Source organism: Antechinus flavipes, chromosome 2 (assembly GCF_016432865.1).
Source record: "Antechinus flavipes isolate AdamAnt ecotype Samford, QLD, Australia chromosome 2, AdamAnt_v2, whole genome shotgun sequence".
Taxonomy (NCBI): domain Eukaryota; kingdom Metazoa; phylum Chordata; class Mammalia; order Dasyuromorphia; family Dasyuridae; genus Antechinus; species Antechinus flavipes.
Window position 1 is genome coordinate 92,048,191 of NC_067399.1, and position 20,754 is coordinate 92,068,944.

At 38.6% G+C, this 20,754-nt stretch overlaps 1 protein-coding gene across 1 annotated transcript in view; it reads left to right on the forward strand.

Moving 5' to 3' along the window:
- The window catches only part of EPAS1 (endothelial PAS domain protein 1), a 107,046-nt gene that overhangs the window by 48,680 nt on the left and 37,612 nt on the right, over positions 1 to 20,754 (forward strand). Inside the window, exon 2 of the mRNA XM_051975205.1 lies at positions 12,080 to 12,270. Coding sequence (XP_051831165.1) covers positions 12,080 to 12,270 — 191 coding nt within the window. The remainder of the gene's footprint in view (positions 1 to 12,079; positions 12,271 to 20,754) is intronic.

A 20,754-nucleotide genomic window follows, 5' to 3' on the forward strand; every position in this document is an offset into this window, starting at 1 on the left:
GGTTATCTGAGATTATGATCACAGCTCTTACCTATCACAAAATTTGTGCCCAAATCTTCCTGACTTAAACAGCTTGCTAGCCTTTCCTCCAGGCTTTAGAGATGGATTGGAGAAGTCATAGGCAACATGATAGTTTTACTCTCCACTTATGATAGTTTTAGGAATTCTCCCATCTCTAGGCTGCTTGATATTAGTCACATAGAGATATATCTTTTTCTGAACCTTCTGAAATCCATGTTCCATCTATTCCCTGCCACTTATTAGGCAAAGCTAAAATCTTTTCCTAATTAAGCTCCCTTTCCAGTCCAGATAGATACTTTTTTAGAGTTTTGCTCCAGCATTTACCTAGAAGTCAGAAACCAGAATATTCTTGGCCAAGAAGAGGAAGTCATTTGGTTACTAACCAAGTAGAGATCTCCCCAGAGACTGAGCCAGGCCTTGGGAAATGACCTAAAATTAAAGAAAGGCTTTTAAGATAAGCATTGGAAGCAAACATTTTTTCCCAGTTGAGATGTTGTTTCGGCAATGTGCCCCTTCCCTCTTTCCAAAAACATGAGAAAAATTTAGGTTATTTTTCATCACTTGTCTTTTCCTTTTAGCATTTCCTCTCAATGTAACTTGATGCTCTCTTTTCTTCATTAATAGAAAATTCCAGAATTTGAATTTCTATCTTAAGGAGAGCCATGAGAATATGTGTACATAAAGGGAGCATTTAAGTGAAGTAGTCATGGTTAGAACAGGGCTTAGAGCCTGGCAGATCCATCTTAATGAGTTCAAATCTTCCCTCAGATATTTACTAGCTTTATGACCTTGGAAAGTCATTTACCTCTATTTGTCTTAATTACTTCATTTTTAAAATGAGCTAGAAAAGGAAGTGGGAAAACTATTCCAGTATCATGACTGAAAACAACTGAATAATAATGACAAATATATAAAAATGTTGTCTAGGAAATAGAATTTCTTAGAGGACTACAGATCTTTGGTTTGATTCTGGTTTTCCCACTTTATCTGTGTGATTCTGGACTCCATTTTCCTCATTTGTAAGACAAACAAAAAAATGGGAATTGATTAGATGGCTTTGGGGGTTCTTTCTGCTTCAAAATCTATGACCCTGTGATCTTAAATCTGGAGAATATTCAGTAGAAAATCATTAGAATGATGAAAGGCCTGAGGGTCTTGAATTCATGCCATCTCAGGACCAATTGACAGAATTGGAATGGTTAGCCTAGAGAAAAGAAGATATGGTCGAGAGATACATGAAAATCAACTGTTTTTAAGTATTTGAAAAACTAGTAAATGAATGAATTCCTTTTTGTTTTTGTTGTTGTCTAGATAAGGGAAAGTTACAAACACTATAATTCTAATGGGCTGCCCCAGAAGGTGTAGGACCCCCAAACAACAGCTTTATTTTTTTTGCTTATTTATTTATTTGTTCTCTATTTTTAGTACCATGTCTCCTAATCATATACTGCCTGGTGGAACCCGGTGGCCTGTGAGTCACTTCCAAATGCAAAATTCTCTATTTTCTTAAATAAGTGCAACATGTGAATTGAACCCTCAGAACGTGACAGTTGGCATTAGTTAAACCTCCCTGAATAATATTGTGTGCCAGGTATTATATTAAGTATTTTTTAAACAAATGTTATTTCACTTGAGCCTCACAACAAGATAAGTGCTATTATTATTTCCATTTTACAGTTGAGAAACTGATGTAAAGAGAGGATAAGTGACTTGCATCATCCCTGACCAATGGAGCCTCACAGCATTCTCTCTCCTACTCCAACCTATCTAAAACCAGATAAAATGTCAGCTCTTCAAAGCCAGAGATTGCCTTAGGGGGAGGGAAACAATGAGGAAGGGTGGTATAGAAGAAAGAAAATTGCTCTTGGAGTCAAAAGATCCAGTTTCCAATCTTGGCTCTAATACTTATCATATACCCTGGCCAACTGACCTGAGCCTCAGCTTTAGCTAGTTCACAGAATTAATGGCAAAAAAAAGTTTTTTGCAAATCTTAAAACATTGTATAGGTATGAAATGTAATCCATATTTATTTGTTCTCTATTTTTAGTACCATGTTTCCTAAGAAAGAGGGGTCCTCATATGGCAGGTGCTTGTTAAATGCTTGTTGACAAGAGTATGATAAGCATTTCAGTTGAACAGGGCTCTCTCTTTCTTTTGAATTCCCAGAACTTGACGGCTGAAGTCACAATTTATGAGACACCTAATCATATACTGCCTGGTTACTTGATTTTGTCTGTATAAGATTGCGAGCTCCCTGAGGGTAGAGGATGTTTTCTTCTTGCCTTTGTATCCTCAGCACCTAATGCTTAGTGCTTTGCACAATCATAGGTGCTTGATACATTTGCATTGTGTGATGCTGCTGTCTTATATTTTGCAGCTAGGCAGTGGAACGGGTAGCGATCTGGACTTGGAGTGAGAAGATCAAATCTGGCCTCAGACACTTCCTAAATGAGTGATCCAAGTCACTGGATTGTTGCGAAGATCAAACGAAATAATATTTATAAAGCATAAAGTGCTTTATAATTGCCAGCTATCACGATTACTTCTAACTATGGTTATTGGGAAGATCAAATGTGGAAGTAAAATATTTTAGAAACCTTAAATCATTACATAAATGCCAGCAGTTATTTATTTCATTTTTAAGACAATTCAGTTAATAGTGCCATGAAATCTGTGGAGCAATCTATTGCTGAGTGTGTATACATTGGCTGTTTACCAAACTCCTAGTTCTGGACTAGGTGCCTTAGGAAGAGAAGAAGACATAGCTCCTGCCTTCAAAGTGCAGGAAATTTCAATCTAATGCAGGAAACAGTTGGGAAATGACACTGAATGGTCAGTAGTAAAATGTTAGATTGTGTGTGGCCGTAATTCCAGCCATGATTCATAAATACAGAGAAAAGTAATTAAGAATATGTTGAGGAAAAATAGACTCTCAACTATTTGTGGGGAGGACAGGGTGGATAGGAAATAAGTTTCTAGAATTCTTGTGAATGTTAAGAAATTGAAGAGGGGAGAAATGAGAAGTATGACAAATGGATCTTAGGAATTCTAGTAAATCCATGTTTAACATATATTGGATTACTTGCCATCTAGGAGAGATGGTGGGGGGAAGGAGGGAAATTGGAACACAAGGTTTTGCAAGAGTCAGTGGTGAAAAACATCCTTGCGTATGTTTTGAAAATAAAAAACTTAAATGAAAAAGGAATTCTAGTAAATATCAAAAAGAGGGAAAAGTGAAATTTTAAAATCTGATCGAGGATTTTGATCAAAAGACACTTTTATATGTTTACTAAATCCAAAGATATTTGAGATCAGCCAATTATTAAATTCATATTTTAAAATATGAATTAAAGATTTTAAATGTGTTGCACTCAAAACAACACAGAGAGGAATAGCTTTTAAGTCATAGCATTCTCATTTTATAGAGGAAAAAATTAAGGAAGGGAAGAAGGAAGACAGAAGGAAGGGAGGGAAGGAAGAATGAGGAAGGAAGGAAGAGAAGAAAGAGAAAGAGGGAAAGAGAAATAAAGGAGGGAGGGAGGAAAGGGGGAGGAAGGGAAAGTGGGAAGAAAGGAGGGAAGATAACTGAGGCAGACAGAGAAGTTGAGTTTCAAATAGAAACACAACTAATAAGGATTTGAATTCAGGTCTTCCTGATTTCTGACCCACTGAAGAAACAGAAGCTCAGGGGTATTAAAAAACTTATCTATGACTACACAGTTATTGTAAGCCAATGTTACTCTAAGACATTTATCCAAGTTACATAGCTTTGGGCAAGTTATTTAACAGTTCTCAGCCAATAATTCTAATTTTTAAAAATATGGGAAGATGACTGGATGATTTTCAAGGCTCTTCTGGCTGTGAATCCTTAGATAGAAACCATGTGTTTTTCTTTCCATTTTTACAGATGAGTAGATTGAGACACTGAGAGGTTTAGTAGTGATCAAGGTCACATAGCTGATTAGTAGTTAAGTAGGATTGGAACTCCTTTATTTATAAATGGCACACTGAAAAGAGTGTTGGACCTAATGTCAAGAAGACTCATCTTCCTGAGTTCAAATCTAGCCTTAAATACTTAATAACTATGGGATCCCAGCCAAGTCACTAAACCCTGTTGCATCAATTTTTTCATCTGTAAAATGAGCTATCGTAAGAAATGGTAAATCACTTCATTGTTCTTGCCACAAAAATCCCAACTGAGATCATGAAGAATTAGAGGCTACTGAAATGACTAAACAACAATATTCTTCTGAACAATCTTAGTAATCTAAAATCCTGTGAAGAAATCTTAAATCTTGTAAAAAAATATGAGAAGTTGTCGACTAATTGGATTTTTAAAAAAGATGTCACCCTCACACTTAAAGTGCTAATAATTCTTAATCTGTAATGGTGTTAATTTATTACCATAATCACCCCCAAGATTTCACATTAGCCAGGGACTTTCCGTGAGATGGAATAGACCAAATTATTTGTTTGTGATGAAAAGAATAATATTCTAATATGCTTTGTAAATTATCATATCTAGAAGATCTCATTTAATTCTTACCATGTCGAGTAAGTAGTATAGATATATTGGCCCTATCTTTCAGATGAGGAAATGGAAGTCTAAGAAGTTTAAATAACAAGCCCCACAGCAAGTAAATGTCAGAGATGGATTAGAACCTAGATTTCTCCTGATTCCAATTCTAAAAGCCCATCATTGTAAAGTGTAATAAAAATGAGTTCATGGCTTCTAAAGCAAAACATCTGGTTAAATTTTGACTTCCAACTTTTTTCTCTTATCATGTCCAAGTTAAGTTTTTAGTCGGTTATGGAAATGTTTAGTGAGGAGCACTGGCCTAGGAGCCAGGGTCTGCTATTTTGATATGTTAGTTTTTCCTCAATCATTAATCTATCCGCATCTCAGTTTTAAAGTGGGGATGGGACTATTTGCCAGCCTTTCAGAGAAAATGAAATCAGATAATGAGTGGCAAGGTACTGTGACAAATGTAACTCGTTGACTTGCTGGCTTCTCCAACATTGGTTTTTGTGGGTTCTCCAGAGCTTGCCTCATTAAGTAAGTTCATCCTGGACTGCTTTTTGGACTTGGAATTTCTCTTTTGTCAAGGAAAAACTTTATAAATATCTTCTTTGCATGGGCATGGGCAGCAAGAAGAAGTCATTAAGATCGGTGGGCATTGTTAAACTAAGACTTACCCTTTGAACAAGGGTAACCATTACCACCATCTTTATCACCATAATTTGCATTTCTATTATTACTATTATTATTATTGGAGAGGACCTGTGATTTCATAGGAATCTCCATCTTTTACAAGAGGCCTTTCCCAGCCACCTTCTCCTGAGATGACTTCCCGTTTCTACTTTATATATTGTGTATGTGAATAATGGTTTGCATGTTGCCTCCATTATTAGATGGTAAGCTCCTTGTCTTTCTTTGCATCTTTACATGACACAGGGTAAGTGCTTGTAAACTCTTATTCACTGATTGAATATCCTTATAGCCTTTTGCCTGGGGCAGGCACTGGGAGAGTTTAAATGTCTTGCCCAGGGTCCAATAGCTAGTACATGTCAAAAGACTTCAATCCAGGTATTTCTGTTTCAGAGACTGGCTCTTATTAACCATGCTAATTTCTCAGTCACATTTCTATGGTTCTGTACAATTTTCCAAAGTGCTTTCCTAGGAATAACCCTGTGAAGCAGAGAGTGCATAACACATTTCCATATTAGTCATTTGCAAAAGAAAATGCACATTCACCCAAAACAAGAAAAAGGAAAGAAATTTTAAAAGGATGCTTCAATTTGCATTCAAAGTTTATCAGTTCTCTCTTTCTAGAAGTGGATAGCATTTGTCATCATAAGTCTTTTGGAAGTGTCCTGGGGACTGCTTGCCATCTTGGGGAGGGGGTGGAGGGAGAGAGGGGAAAAATCGAAACATAAGCGAGTGCAAGGGATAATGTTGTAAAAAAAATTACCCTGGCATGGATTCTGTCAATATAAAGTTATTATTAAATAAAATAAAATTGAAAAAAAAAAAGGAAGTGTCCTGGATCATTATCTTGAATAGAATAGCTAAATCATTCACAATTGATCATTATACAATATTGCTATTAAGATGTCTGCTATTCTCTTGCTTCTGCTCACTTTACTTGGAATCAATTAATATAAATGGGACATAGTTCTTGTCTTATCTGACCACCCTATGCTTTCTAATTCATTTTTCTCTTCTTACACTTTCTACCTGGTATTGATGGCAACATTACATCCCAGTTTCAAATCCTGCCTCAGATATGTACTAGCTGTAGGATTCTGGGAAAATCAATTCCTATGCCTCAGGCTACCCTGATAAAGGGAGGTTCCTCCCTGGAGTTCCTAAATTTATGTTTTATCTTTCCGGTGTGGTTATAAGTCTTCATCAGGGCAGAGACCATGGAAAAAACTGGTCAAGTTTGTCATATACTATTTGCTTTTGGGATAGTCCCAAACACTTTGGAGGGGGTGAGGTAAAAGACTAGTTGCTGTATATCCATGTCTCTTCTAAGAGATGTTGGTGATCATATTTGTTTGATGTTTGGTTATTTGGAAAAATCCTTTCTCCCATTTACACTTAACTATGTTACCCCTGAAAAAGTAGTGGTATTTCTTTATAATTGACCTTTTTCCCTCTCACTTCTCAGCCCCCATTTATTTTAGTTGAATAGTGACAAATGTGGTACTTTCTAAATTAGTTTGCTTTCCTGAGAAGCAGTGAGAAGTCAGAGGAAGATTTTCTTTGTAAATATTTAATATCACAACCCCACATTGGAGTTCCCTAAGGCTTAGCACAATGTCTATCATAAAATAGGTGCTTAATAAATACGCGTTTACTTGACTTGCCATTGGAATATATTTTGACATCCAATATTTCTTCAAGAACCTGATTCATGACCTTACTTAAATGGCTTTTATCTCTATATGGAGGCAATTCCAGAGTCTAACAGGTCTACAGAACCTAGCAGGTACACAGTACATCCTGATCTGGATTGGTAGGAGAAGTTTCTTCATCTGTAACTCCCTGTAACAATGAAATTACAGATCTTTTTTTTTTAATCAGCATCACTAGCTTCATTTATAGGCAGAGTAAGTAGCCAGTTTACTAATGTGATTTTTTTGGAGGGGACCCTTCCTTCCTATCAAATATCTTACTCATAAATGGAAGAAAAAAAGAAGGAAGGAAGGAAGGAAGGAAGGAAGGAAGGAAGAAAAGAAGGAAAGAAGAAAGGAAGGAAGAAAAAGGGAAAGGCAAAGAAAAATGGAACGGATGAGGGAGGGAAAGGAGAGAAGGAAAGAGGGAGAGAAAGAAGGAAAAATATTTACTAAGCAATTATTATGTGCCAAGCAGTGTGTCAAGTATTAGAAAGTGGGGTGGAGGAGTAGTATATAGTTCCAAGATTTGGAAATGGCATCTTTTAGGATTTTGGGAAGATGAGGGGTGGGGCTGAGTGTCTGTACTGGAAGGAGATGTCAGGCATGTTAGATAGTGCTGATTCATATTGTGTTTATCTAGTCCAATCTTCTCATTTTATAGATGAGATAACGGAGGGTCAGCAAGTTCAATGACTTCTCTAGGGCTACATAGCTTATAAGTTGAAGATAGAGTATTTGAACCCAAATCTTTTGAAATGCCAGTGATTTTCCCACTATGCACAGGGGTCTCCAAAACTCAAAATTCCTTTAACAGGGACAACAGTAATAAGAAATGATGATGATGATCTCAGAATTTTCCTGAGAGTAAGTTTTTAGAGGCAGAAAGGGCAAAAATAATTGGACACATAAAATGGGAGTGAAAGGAGGCAACACAGAGGAACAGAAGCCAGGGAGCAGAAAGGGGAGGTTGAGAGCACGTCAGCAAACCGCCCCCATTTCATAATTATGCTGAGGTCTGGCGGTATCCACCAAGGTTTGGACTGGCTAGATGCTGGAAAATTGTTTCTCTGGTATGATTGTAACTAACCAACCCTCAGGGAAAATTAGGAAAGCCAGCCTTCCCAAACAGCAAAACTGGCAAAGGCATCTGACTGAGAATGTCTGTCATGCTATTAAGAAGAAAACAAATTTCTTCCTTCTCCTGCTCAGGAGAATGGAGAACATTCTAAGATTTTGACATCAAAGGAACTAAAAAAGTCTTGAATTTGTTTGTTCAGGTGAAATCATAGATCTTTTGAAATATCAAAATTTGCCACCCTTCCATGGCATTCTGGGTAGGAGCTTTGGTCCCAAAGAATAATTGTCTAATAGTCCCTTCTGAATTCAAATTCCCATTCTGCCATTTGCTAAGGCATTTAATTTCTCTAGGCAGCTAGATGTCAAAATGAATAAAGCTCTGGACATGGAATTACTTTGAGTTCAGATCCAGCTTCAGACACTTACTAGTTGTGTGACCCTGGACAATCACTTAAAGATTTTGTATTCTCTCCATTTTCTCAGATGTAAAATCTTAGAGAATTGTTGCAAAGATCAAGTGAAGTACTATTGGCAAAATGCTTTGCAAATCTTAAAGCAAATGCTGATATTATATTATTATTGTCATTATTATCTAGGCTTAGCTTTCTCTGCTGTAAAATGAAGAGGCTGTAGCATTAGTTGACTTCTAAATTCCTTCCTGCTCTAAATTCACAGTTGTATGAATTTATGAACCCTCCAGGAGGTGAGCCTTTCTGAATTGAGCTTCACTGGTCTTCAGATGTGAGAGATACTCCCTGGCCTTTCAAGCTCACTAGCACCCAACCCTTAGGATCTACTGGCATAGACTTCAAAAAACCCAAGGTTACCACCACATGACAAAAAGTGAAGGCATTAGATGGTGACCTGGATTGAATCACGTAGCTGTCATAGCTTCCACAACAAAAAGACTCATCAGGTGCTCCCCTGGTGAACCCAGAAGGGCCAGTGTGACTATGTTGGACTAGATGGGGATAGCCTTGAAATGTAAGAACTTCTCTGACAGCATTTCTAAACCTGTCCCTATTGGATAGATATTCCAGCACTAATAATGGATAGTCTAGAATTCCCCCTAAAGAATTTCCTGAAAGACATGGTCCCCCTGAAACTGAAAGACATGGTGCCTGAAATTTTCTACTCCCTCAAACACTAAGGATTTCTCAAAAAATATGCCTCATATTAATTGTTTGAATATTTAGGAATATGTTCTTTTTCTCAACATACTTTCATATTTGAAATTTCATCATCCCTTATTGATAGAATGTAAGTCAGCCTTATATGAACTGATGCTAAGTGAAATGAGCAGAACCAGGAAATCATTATATACCTCAACAACAATACTGTATGAGGATGTATTCTGGGAAGTGGATTTCTTTGACAAAGAGAAGATCCAACTCAGTTTCAATTGATCAATGATGGACAGAAGCAGCTACACCCAAAGAAAGAACACTGGGAAATAAATGTAAACTATTTGTATTTTTGTTTTTCTTCCTGGGTTATTTTTACCTTCTGAATCCAATTCTCCCTGTGCAACAAGAAAACTGTTCGGTTCTGCATACATATTGTATCTAGGATATCCTGCAACATATTTAACATATATAGGACTGCTTGCCATCTGGGGGAGGGGATAGAGGGAGGGAGGGGAAAAATCAGAACAGAAGGAGTGCAAGGATAATGTTGTAAAAAATTACCCTGACATGGGTTCTGTCAATAAAAAGTTATAAAATAAAAAATTTTTTAAAAAGAAAAAAAAAGAATGTAAGTCAGCCCCTTGAAAACAGGAATTGATTTATATTTTGCCTCTGTGCCCAGCACAAAGCAGGCACTTCATGACCACTGATTAGTTGATTGCTTGAGGGAGGAGAGACGTCTTGGTAATCTTGGCATAAAGGAGTTTGGACCCAAGCATCAAGCTAGGTCAGAGCCTTATTTAAAACTTACCAGTTATGTGCTTAGGACTGCAAAGTATGTAGCATTTCCTAAGATGCCTGACTAGTTGTTCCTCTTCTGGCTCTGATAGAGCTTTCAGTTTTTATCATAGAAATAACAATTATTTGAAATTTGTTCTAAATTCCAGTACTGGAAGTCCGTTTTCTCTGAGCTGTTATTTTCCTCTGAAAAAGAAAAGCTTTTGTCTCTTTCCTCTGTCTTGCTGATGTCCAAAGGACATTCCCCAATACCCACACAACTTTGCTTCCACATCAGTATTCCATCTGTTCTGCTCCCAGTTCTTTATTAACCTATTTCCTACCTACTTTGTGTCCAGTCCAGGGTGAGGCATCTGAGGGGTACAAGAGGGGAAAAAAGGACAGGTCCTAGCTAGCTTATTTTCTGGTTGGGAAAGGCAAGATCAGTGATTGTGCAGTCAGTGCAGAATGAATGAGTGGAATAAGTAATAGAGTGTAACTGGATTTCAAAGGAGCGAGATAACTCTCTGGCATGGGAATGGTCAGGGAAGGCTTTCTGCAACAGATGGGATTTGAAGAGGACTTATAATTGGATGTGTAATTGAAAGGATAGAAAGCCAAAAAAAAAATGAATAAAAGCCCAGAGATGGGAAAATATAAGATTCATCCAGTAGATACTAAATGGATCCTACTACCGAAGTAAAACATAAGATTCATCTCATAGTGAATTGATTGTCCTAACTGAAATAAAATATAAGATTCATCCAATAAATAGTGAATGGATCGTCCTACCTGAAATAAGATATAAGATTCATCTCATAGATAGTGAATGGATCGTCCTACCTGAAATAAAATATTAGATTCATCTCATAGATAGTGAATGGATCGTCCTACCTGAAATAAAATATAAGATTCATCTCATAGATAGTGAATGGATCGTCCTATCTGAAATAAAATATAAGATTCATCTCATAGATAGTGAATGGATCATTCCATCTGAAGTGAAAGGTCATGGAGGGTCATAGTGGGAGATAGAATTGGAAAGAGAAGTTGAAGCCAGATTGTGGAGAACTATATGTCAGGCTGAGGAATCTGGCCTTGATCTTGCAGGTGATGGGCAAATGTCCTAAGCTGCCTTTAATAGAAGCATGGTGTTCTGAAGCAGGGAGTTCTGGGGACTATGCCATTAGAGGATAAGGTAAAGGACCTGAGGTCATTTCTCCTAAAGCAGAGATGTACAAAGGACATCATTACTTTGTCAAGCATTTGAACTACTCATATGGAGTAGGGATTGCATTTGTTCTGAATGGATCCAGAGGGCAGTATTAGGAGCATTTAAATTTAACTTAATTTAATTTTATTTAACTTTATTTTAATTTAGGGACTTAAATTGAAAACAGGCATATTTTAACTCAATGGAAAAAATTGGAAAAAAAAAACTTCTTATCAACTATTTTTTTACAAAAGTAGAGTGGAGTGTCTGGAGAACTCAATGGTTTCTCCTTACTGAATAACTTCACATATCTTTTCTATTTGTATGATCCTGGATAAATCATTTAATTCTCTCAGCTTTGTTTTTTTTTTTCATCTGTAAAATGGGGTGATAATAGTGATACTTTCATGAATGCTCCTCCAGTCTTCTTACCCTTACTTCCAACTCTTTGGTCCTGTACCCTGGTCTCCCAGCTGTGCCATGAAAAACTCCTTTTCTCTGCACCAGGCAATCTGTCTAACTGTCCTCCATTCCTGGAAGGCTCTCCTTCATCCTTTCCACTGAGCTCCCTGGCTTCCTTTAAGTCCCAACTAAAATCCCTCTTCTTACAGGAAGCTTTCCTAAGACCTTAATTCCTGCACCTTTACCTCTATTAATTCCCTCTGTTACCTCTGCTAATTGTTTCCTGTTATCTAGCATATTTGGTATATAGCTGTATGTTGTCTCTCCATTAGATTGAAAGCTCCTTGAGGGCAGGGACTGTGTTTTGCCTCAGTGCTCAGCACAATGCCTGGTACATAGTAGCTGCTTAATAAATGTTTATTGATTGATTGGAGCCCATAACCTATTCAGCTATCCTGTAATTCTTCCGTAGGATGTTTACTAGCAAAAGGACTCGACACAATAAAAAGGGAGTTTTCAGAAATACTTTAAGTCCTCTTTCTCATCCTTTTTTGTGCAGGAGTAGTTCAGAGAGGAGAAAGGAAAAGTCGAGAGATGCTGCCCGATGCAGAAGAAGCAAGGAAACCGAAGTTTTCTACGAGCTTGCCCATGAGCTCCCCCTGCCTCACAATGTCAGCTCCCAGCTGGACAAGGCTTCCATTATGCGTCTGGCCATCAGCTTCCTCCGGACACACAAGCTCCTGTCCTCAGGTAAGAGAAAGGGCCAGCCACGGGCAACAGACCACCCGCCTGCAGCGAGCATTGCTAACAAACTCCTCTCCTCCCTCAGAAAGCCCAGCCTCACCCGGAAGAGGTCCCCTCTGTGGTGTGATTTTAAAAAATTCCTAAAAAGTCTGCCTTGTGGAGAATACCTACCTTTCTGGTCTGAAATTTCATCATTAGTGACTCATTCCTTTGTGTTAGATATTGCTACAGAGCCACAACCACGCGGTGCTACAGAATCACAAGCTTTAGTGGGCTTGGATCTTGATTCCAGTATTTTCTAGTCACATGATTGAGGGAAGTTTCCTTAGTTAATCTGAGCCTCAGTTTTTTAATATGAAAAATGAGTATTGATGTCTACCTTACCTCAGACATTTGTCATGGGAAAAGGACTTTGTAAATCTTAAACCATTATAGAAATTTCTGTCTCTGTTTCTGTCTGTCTCTCTGTGTCTCTGTCTCTGTGTTTCTCTCTGTCTCTCTCTGTCTCCTTCCTTCCTTTCCTCTCCATCTTCTTTTCCTTCCTTCCCTCCTTCCCTCCTTCTCTCTCTCTGTGTCTCTGTGTATGTCTCCCTGTGTTTCTGTCTCTCTAGTTCTCTTTCTCTCTCTATCTCTGTGTCTATCTTCTCTCTTTCTCTTTCCTTCCCCCTTCAAACAGTTTGAATAAGTAGGCATCTAGATGGCTATCTAGAGTACTGGGCCTGAAGTCTAGAAGACTCTCTGTCTCTATCTCTGTCTCTGTCTCTCTCTGTGTGTGTCTCTCTATCTCTGTCTCTGTCTCTATGTCTCTCTCTGTAAGAGAATAATTGCTTAGGTCTGATGGTTGGGGAGAGGAGAGAGAGCAACAGTTAAGAGTTTTACCTTGAGGCAATGGATAGAGCACACCCTGAAGTCAGGAAGACCTGAGTTCAAATCTAGTCTCAGACACTTAACACTCCCTCACTGTGTGACCTTGGGCAAGTCACTTAACCCCAATCACCTCAGCTAAAAAAGAGAGAGAGAGAGAGAGAGAGAGAGAGAGAGAGAGAGAGAGAGAGAGAGAGAGAGAGAAAATTTTATCTCTCCAAAAAGAAACCGTTCCAGGGCCATAAAGTAGGAATAGGTGTATCCTTTCTTATGCCTTTCTCACAAGATCCAAGAATAATTCTGAGTCATGCTACAGAAGATAATATGCTGAAAACAAGATGTAGAAGTCTCCCTGTTCTGTGACACTGAACTCCTTGGACCACTGTGAAGGAAACTTGCCCTCATGAAGCTTGCATGAACCATGATAACTCTATTAGAGAGGTAAAATGGGAGAGGCTGAGTTTAAAAATCACTAAAGATTGTCTTCTGGTGCCTCCCTTCCACAAGTTGGACTCTCCTCTCCCACCCACCCCCTTCCTCCTCTTCTTTCCCTTCCTTTTTTTCCCCTTCTCTCTTCTCTTCTCTCCTCCTTCCCTTTCTCCTTTCTCTCCTCTCCTCCCCTCTGATCAGAATTACAACTAAATGTCCCTTCTTCCCTGAAATTTTGGCTTGAAGAATGAACACTAAAGAGATTTGGGGGCAGGGGACTGACGTGGAGAGGAATGATTTTGTCAGTCTTCCATTTTCCCACCATTTAAGTGGGAAAACATACTCCCTCAGAGTCCAGTTGTCAATCCCATTCCATTGTGAATTGTGCTATTCTAGGAAAGAAATCCTGAATAGAGGAGAATCTAATTTAAAAAAGAGAGAAAGAGAGAGAAATGCCAAAATGGTATATGCTATTATTGTCCCTCAAGAACAGGAAGGATATAGAGGGTGAAAAAAAAAAAAAAACCTGAAAGAAAAATACAGAGAAGGGCAACCTAATTGATCCGGGGACTGAGGAATAGGAACTGTGCAGTGGTGGAGGGGGCATAAATAAGCTAAATGTGTACATTCTAGAGGAAGAGAAAACCCTAGAGGAGGGGCCATGGGCAAGACCACATTCTATAAATACCTTCAAAGTAACAATGCAAAAGAAGTGATTATTCACCACCCTGGGATATAGGAAAGCTAGGAACAATGGTCTGAAGCAAAAGTTCATGCTAGATATGGACAAATATTATGAAAGGACTGTTCATGCTGAGAAACTAATGCTGGGAACATCAAGGAAACGTTGCAGCTTATAAGCACAAATCCTTATCATATCTCTCCTGCTACTGTTCCAAAGGAGGGCTGATAAGTCCTTAGTAGAGGCAGGGCTGGCTGCCAGGTAGACAGAGCAGCCAGTGACCTCTGCAAAGTGGTGTTCAGCTCTGCCACTTGCATATTCCCTGGGTAACCCGAAGCACACTATTTAACCTCTCTGGGGCTCAGTTTCCTCATCTGTAAAGTCAGAGAGTTGTAGCTGAATGATCACTAACACCTTTTCCAACTCTAAAATATGAAACAAAATGCTTGAATTAAGCATGATCATGTTACCGAAAATTCTCAAATTTATTAAGTTGGATTAAGTTAAATAAAATTAAAGCAAATGAGATGACTTCAAATGCTTTGTGAGTTTTAATAATTAGTTATTATCTTTAAGATTTGGTTTAATGTTAAGGATTGCTTGAGAAGCACGGTTTTTAAATTTTAATTTTTCGTGTTTCTCCTCCTACCCCATTGTCATCCAGTGCTGAAGATATTTATATGAATCCACAGAAACTAAAAATTATCAGGAGAAATTCAGGCACCAGTCTAATATGCCTTCTGTTATACTATCCTGAAATATGTTTTTTCAAAAGCTTTTCTCTCAATGCCCTAATTTAATTTCTGCCAATTCATTCAGATAGCTCTTTTTACTTTTCCATTAACTGGCAACATGCTGTTGAAAGAAATAGCTTTCCAGGATTTGGAAACTTTTTGTGCATCATCATGCCTGATTTTTCAGGATCATGTTTTGGATTTGTAGAGAGGGAGTTCCCAATCCCTTCTTCCACTCCTGCTCACCTCCCTGTGTCTTCCCCCTAACCCCGGGCTGCCATGAAGGAAGGAAGAAGTTAGGGTGATCCAAAGTAGGATTATCAAGGGATAAAGATTGATCTGGATTCTCATTGGTGTAGGAACTCCCTCTATGACAAGTCTACACTTTCTTAGCAACTTATAGTCATACACTCCTTTTTACCCCTCTCTAGAGCTCTGAAAGGTTGTCAGTAATCAATACTGGCATTTATCAATGATCTACAATGGGCCAGGCTTAGTGATAAAGTGACTTAGCCAGGTCATGTTGTTGTTCTTGTTACCATCACATAGCCTGGGGTGTTAGTCAGGGCTTTGTGGTTCTCAGACCAGCTCTCTATCAATTCTGCTTTATTGTCTCTATTATACTGATGTTGTGGTATGTTATCCTACTACAAGTTATATAGACCCTGCATCCCAGGGAGAAAATTCTACCAGAGGGACCTCCTCAGAATGACATCACTCTAGAACTTTTGTGTCTGTTTACAAGATGTAGCAAATGTTGGATAGCAATGGGCTGAATTGAGCACCCCACTCCTCCTTCGGGACAGCTTGGGCCACTGGGCTAGAGGGCTGACCTTGAAACGTTCTTGGTAATCAGGTTGTCCTGTTATTCTGTGGAGCTGCTAGGAGGCTGAAACAAAGGAAAAGTATAAAAAGTTTCTACCCTTGCTGATCTGCTGGTGATGGCCTTGGGGATGCCCTTATAAAGTCACAGCAGCCACTAAGAAAAGGAAGGGGAAGAGCAAGTCCTGCTCAATTGGTTTGTTTGTTCATTCACTTATCTATTTTCTATCTTCTGGATCCAGAGCTTTTGCTTCAAGGATCTGTGATTTCCTTGATACATCCTCCTTGCAGCCATGTCATAGATAGTGCTCCCAGAGTTGCTGAGGTTCGATGGGGTCTCCCATGGGGGAGGAGCCTCTCTCAACTCCAAGAGCTGGTTCTTTACTAACAGACACATCACCTGCTACTTATCAAACTCTGGACTTCTCCAACACAGCCTTCCCAATCCCAAGAGATGCCCCAGAGCAGAACCTCATTGAAAGACCAGTAATATTAATCACTCACCACTTTTTAAAAAAAGTATAGCGCTTGAAAATCTAAAGCACTTCATATATAGGGATTCCTCTGTGCAGGGTTTTTCCAGTACTGAGAAATATTATATAAGATGCTCTCCCTTCTTTTTCATATTACTAACCTCAAGTCAAAACTGCTAAGCTTTTGTCAGCTACCTGTCCCAAAAAGAGGCTGAAGCCATTAGTGCTCAAATATTGGTGGCTACTAAGTCATTCTGTATGGCTGATGTTCACCTTATGAGGAAGCCTTAATTGTTCCCATTTTACAGATAATAAAATTGAGGGTCAGAGAGATAGATAATGCCAAAAAAGTGACAGGAACCGAGACTTCTTTTTCTGAAGTTTGATTTTTTGCTTCTCTTTGGATTCATTTCCTTGCTTCTTTAGTTTAAGTTATCTCATAGGAAAAATGTGTTAGCAAAATTTTTCTTCTTTAGAACTATTTTCTTTTGGAGTGTATGTATTCTTTTTAAAAATTAATTTACACCTGTTCTTTTAAAACTACTCGTAATCCTATTTTAAGCCCAACATTTGTTGGAAGAACATTGTGAAAAGGAAACCGAATGTAAAAGCAAACAAACAAACAAACAAAAATCGAACTAACAGTTTCGTGTTTTTCTGAGGGCTCTTGTTGCCGCAACATCTCTCAAATTGTAGCAAGCATCACTGGGCTTTTCCAAAAGCAAGCAAACTGGAAATGCATTGTTCAAGTTCTTTCCTAGCACTCAGAGCAATTCTCCCACTCAGGCTCATTTCATAATAGGAAATAACTGGTTGTACAACTCAGAGTTGAAAAGTGTACAAAAACCAAGGCTGGCTTTAGAAAGACTTCATCTTCACTCAGACACATTTCCCTTTGATTTTCTCAGTAGGCAGTTCTGGGTGGGAATGTTGGAGAGGAAACCTGTAACATTTAGGAATCCAGGCTGTGGGTCGGGACCTTCCCTCTGACTGAGATTAGTATCACAGGAAGCCAACTCAAACAATAGCTTTATAATATTCGCTTCCATGTGGAGTAGGGAACAGAACACCCTCTTAACTGGAGGGAACACCAGTAGAACCGTCACTGGATTCGTTTTTTTTTTTTTTGTGGGAGGGTTCAACAGTGACCCCTGAGTTATTCTGTCTCAGTGGAACAGCGCTGCCTGCTGGGTAGCATTACTTTTTCCTGGAATTTAATCAAATACACAAACTTTGGTTTTATTAGAAAATAAGTCATTGTCTTCCCAACCTCTTAAACAAGGGCATTAAATTGCCTTTTTTTTCTCATTTAAAACCAGAGAGGCATTAAAGGGATGCTCAGATGAATTGTTGACCCCTGGAAAGTTACATGGCTGCCACTGGACTTAATGAAAAATCCATATTTTAGCTTTCTAGCCCACCAGAAGAAAGATGGGAACAGTGGGGGATAAATGTTTTCAGGATTTTGTTATACCTATGTTCCTCCCTCCCTGTACCCCTATCCCCAGTAGGTTTAACTATATGCTCATGGCAAAAGTATGAAGGAGGGAAAGTTTGTCTCTGATACCATCACTCTCCTTCCCCTTTCTAGGAGGGATACGAGAGAAGTATTGTGTAAGATATTTATCCTCCCTTTCCATTCTACTGACCTCAAGTCAAAACCGTTAAGCTACGACAGCCAATTGTCTCAAAAAATGGCTGCTCAGATATTAGAAGCTGCTAAGTCATTCCGTTTAGTTCATGTACCATTCTCCCAGAAGTATTCACTTAAAATGGCGTAAAAGAAATCAAATTTTAAAATTGAAAAATATCCTAAGGCAGCAAAGTTTCCAAACTTTTGAGCTGGAAGGGACATTGGATACCATTTAGTTACTCCCCTTCATTTTAGAAGGGAGGAAAAGAAGGCTCAGTTTTACTCAGGGCAATGGAACTCAGATTCATAGCTGCTGACTAGTCTAATACTATGATTTTTACAGATGAAGAAAATGAGACCTAGAGAATTGTCCAATTGTCCAAGTAGGATCACTTAGGTACCAAGCAATATCTTCTGATTATAAATCAATTTGTTTCTATTTCATTATACTGGCTTTCATATCATTAACTAATTAAAAAATAAAATTATAGTTATATAAAATTATCTATGCTAATTGAGATGGCTGTTCATAATATATGGATATGATACTAAATCTGTGATTTTGTTGATAAATTCTCATGTGAGGAAAGCCCTTCTAGGATGCATATCCACACCTTCACCACAGCTTATAGTTTCAGAGTTTCTTCTAGTACCAAGGTTTAGATCCTTGCCTAGAATCTTCGAGCCATTATGTGTCAGAAATGAGACTTTAGCTCAAGTTTTCCTGGCCTCTATTCTTAGCAATATTAATATCTCACATTTATATAGAACTCTTTAACAGCCTTGTAGAATAAATAGTACAAATATTAGTTTTCCTGTTTTTGCCAAATTGGAAACTGAGGCAACTCATTGATGCAAAAGTGGTTCGCCTTAGGTCTCACAATTAATAAGTGCTAGCTTTAGAGACATGGATAATACAAAGTAGCAGATTTTTTTTTTAATTATATTTGACTTTGAAGTGCATAGTAGTATATTTTCCCCATCCATAGTTTAGGTCCTTAATTTTCTTTAGTTCTATGTAATATTACACAGTTCACCTCACCTGCACACACTGCTTAGTGGCTAATACAGATGGCAGTATAAAGGGTTGGTTCAAGGCAAATGTAAAACATTTAAAAGATAAGCCACCTGACGGATACCATCCCCTCCATCTTCCTCTCATCCTCACCTGACCCCCATCCTCAAGTAGGTAAAGAAGAGCTAAGTGTGTCTTTAAGGTTTTCTGCAAATCACAAAAGCTGTTTTTGTTTTAGCTGTTAAGATTTGGGGGAGTAGAAGTAGAATTTTCCAAGACTGGACAAAAATTGGTTTTGAAAATTTCTCTGAAGGAAATTTTTCAGTTACAGTAAAAATCAACCTTCCTGAAGAAGCTTGCTAATATCACTGCCTTAGAAAGTCCAAATCAGGAGCCATTACTTTTCCTTATCCTGGCTGTGGTTGGCCAACCCCTGGCCCCTCCGGCTCCTGGGCCCTCATGAGGGTCCCCTCTTCATGGGGCTACATTGTCTGAAGGAAGCAAACCAGTACTCTGGAAAAGATGCCCCCAATCTCAGGGCCAATGCACATCCTGGCAGTGGGGAGTCATCAAAGCGTACTTCCCCTGGTTATTTTTAGCATTAAAGAATATTGTTTTAGACCTTGTGGGGAGCCTTCCCCCAGACAGCCCAGCTCCTGTGCCAATGATTAGCCAGCTTCCTTTGGGCTTAAACCCAAATGGATGGCAGGAGGGAAAATGAGTTGGAACCAAAGATCAATTAACTGGTCACCAAATATTTACTGAGCTTCTATTAGTGCTCAGCCACTGTGCCAAGCAGTAATTAGAGCTGACAATTAATATAGCGCTTCGTGGTTATAAATTATTGAACACATCCTTGATTCATTTAACAGCTCTGGGTGGTGATTGTTGCCCCATTTTCCAAAGGAAGAGCTTAAAACTCAAAGAGAAGTCGACTGTGCAAGGTTCTATAGATAATTATAGCCATGGCCCAGAAGGTGGAATTCAGAGCCACTCATCCTATCTTCCAGATCCCATTCCTTTGTTAAAGATCTTGTGTGGATTTCACCTTTTGGGCTCATGTTGATTCCAGGCTTAACTCCCCCAACAATCTCCTGCTAGGACCATGGAGATTGGTCAATACTTGCTGATTGAATGAAAGTATTTTAATACCTACTGTGAGCTCACCAACTCTACATTATTAAGTCTGTGTCCTTTAAGAGTTTATAAGAGTATAAAACATGGACACAAAAAACAATGACCAGTATGTGACTTTGTATGACGAGGTATTGAGTCATGTGGTAACTACTGAAAGGCTTGCCTCACTTTTCCTTGAGGACCCCAGCCACTTACTTAGTGACCCTTCATTCCTCAGTGTAGGATGATGAAAGGGGTGAGGGTTGGGTCTTGAATTTCCAATGTGATATAAATTATCCAGCCCAAGGTTCCTAACCTTTCTGTGTGTGTGATAGTATCTTTTGGCAAAATCAAATTTGGCAGTGGGAATCATTAAAGCCTACTTCCCTGGGCTAGTTTTAGCATTAAAGAATATTATTTTAGATTTTATGGGGAGTCTTCCCCTCAGACAGCCCAGTTCCTGTGCCAGTGATTAGCCAGCTTCCTTTGGGCTAAAACCCAAATGGATGGCAGGAGGGAAAATGAGTTGGAACCAAAGATCAATTAACTGGTCACCAAATATTTACTGAGCTTCTATTAGTGCTCAGCCACTATTTGGTAAAATCTACAGATTCTTCAAAGTAATGTTTTTAAATGCATAAAAATTATAAATATATATATGGGATTACAAAGGAAAATAGTTCTTTTGAAATAGAGAAATACAATTACTTCCCATAAGCACA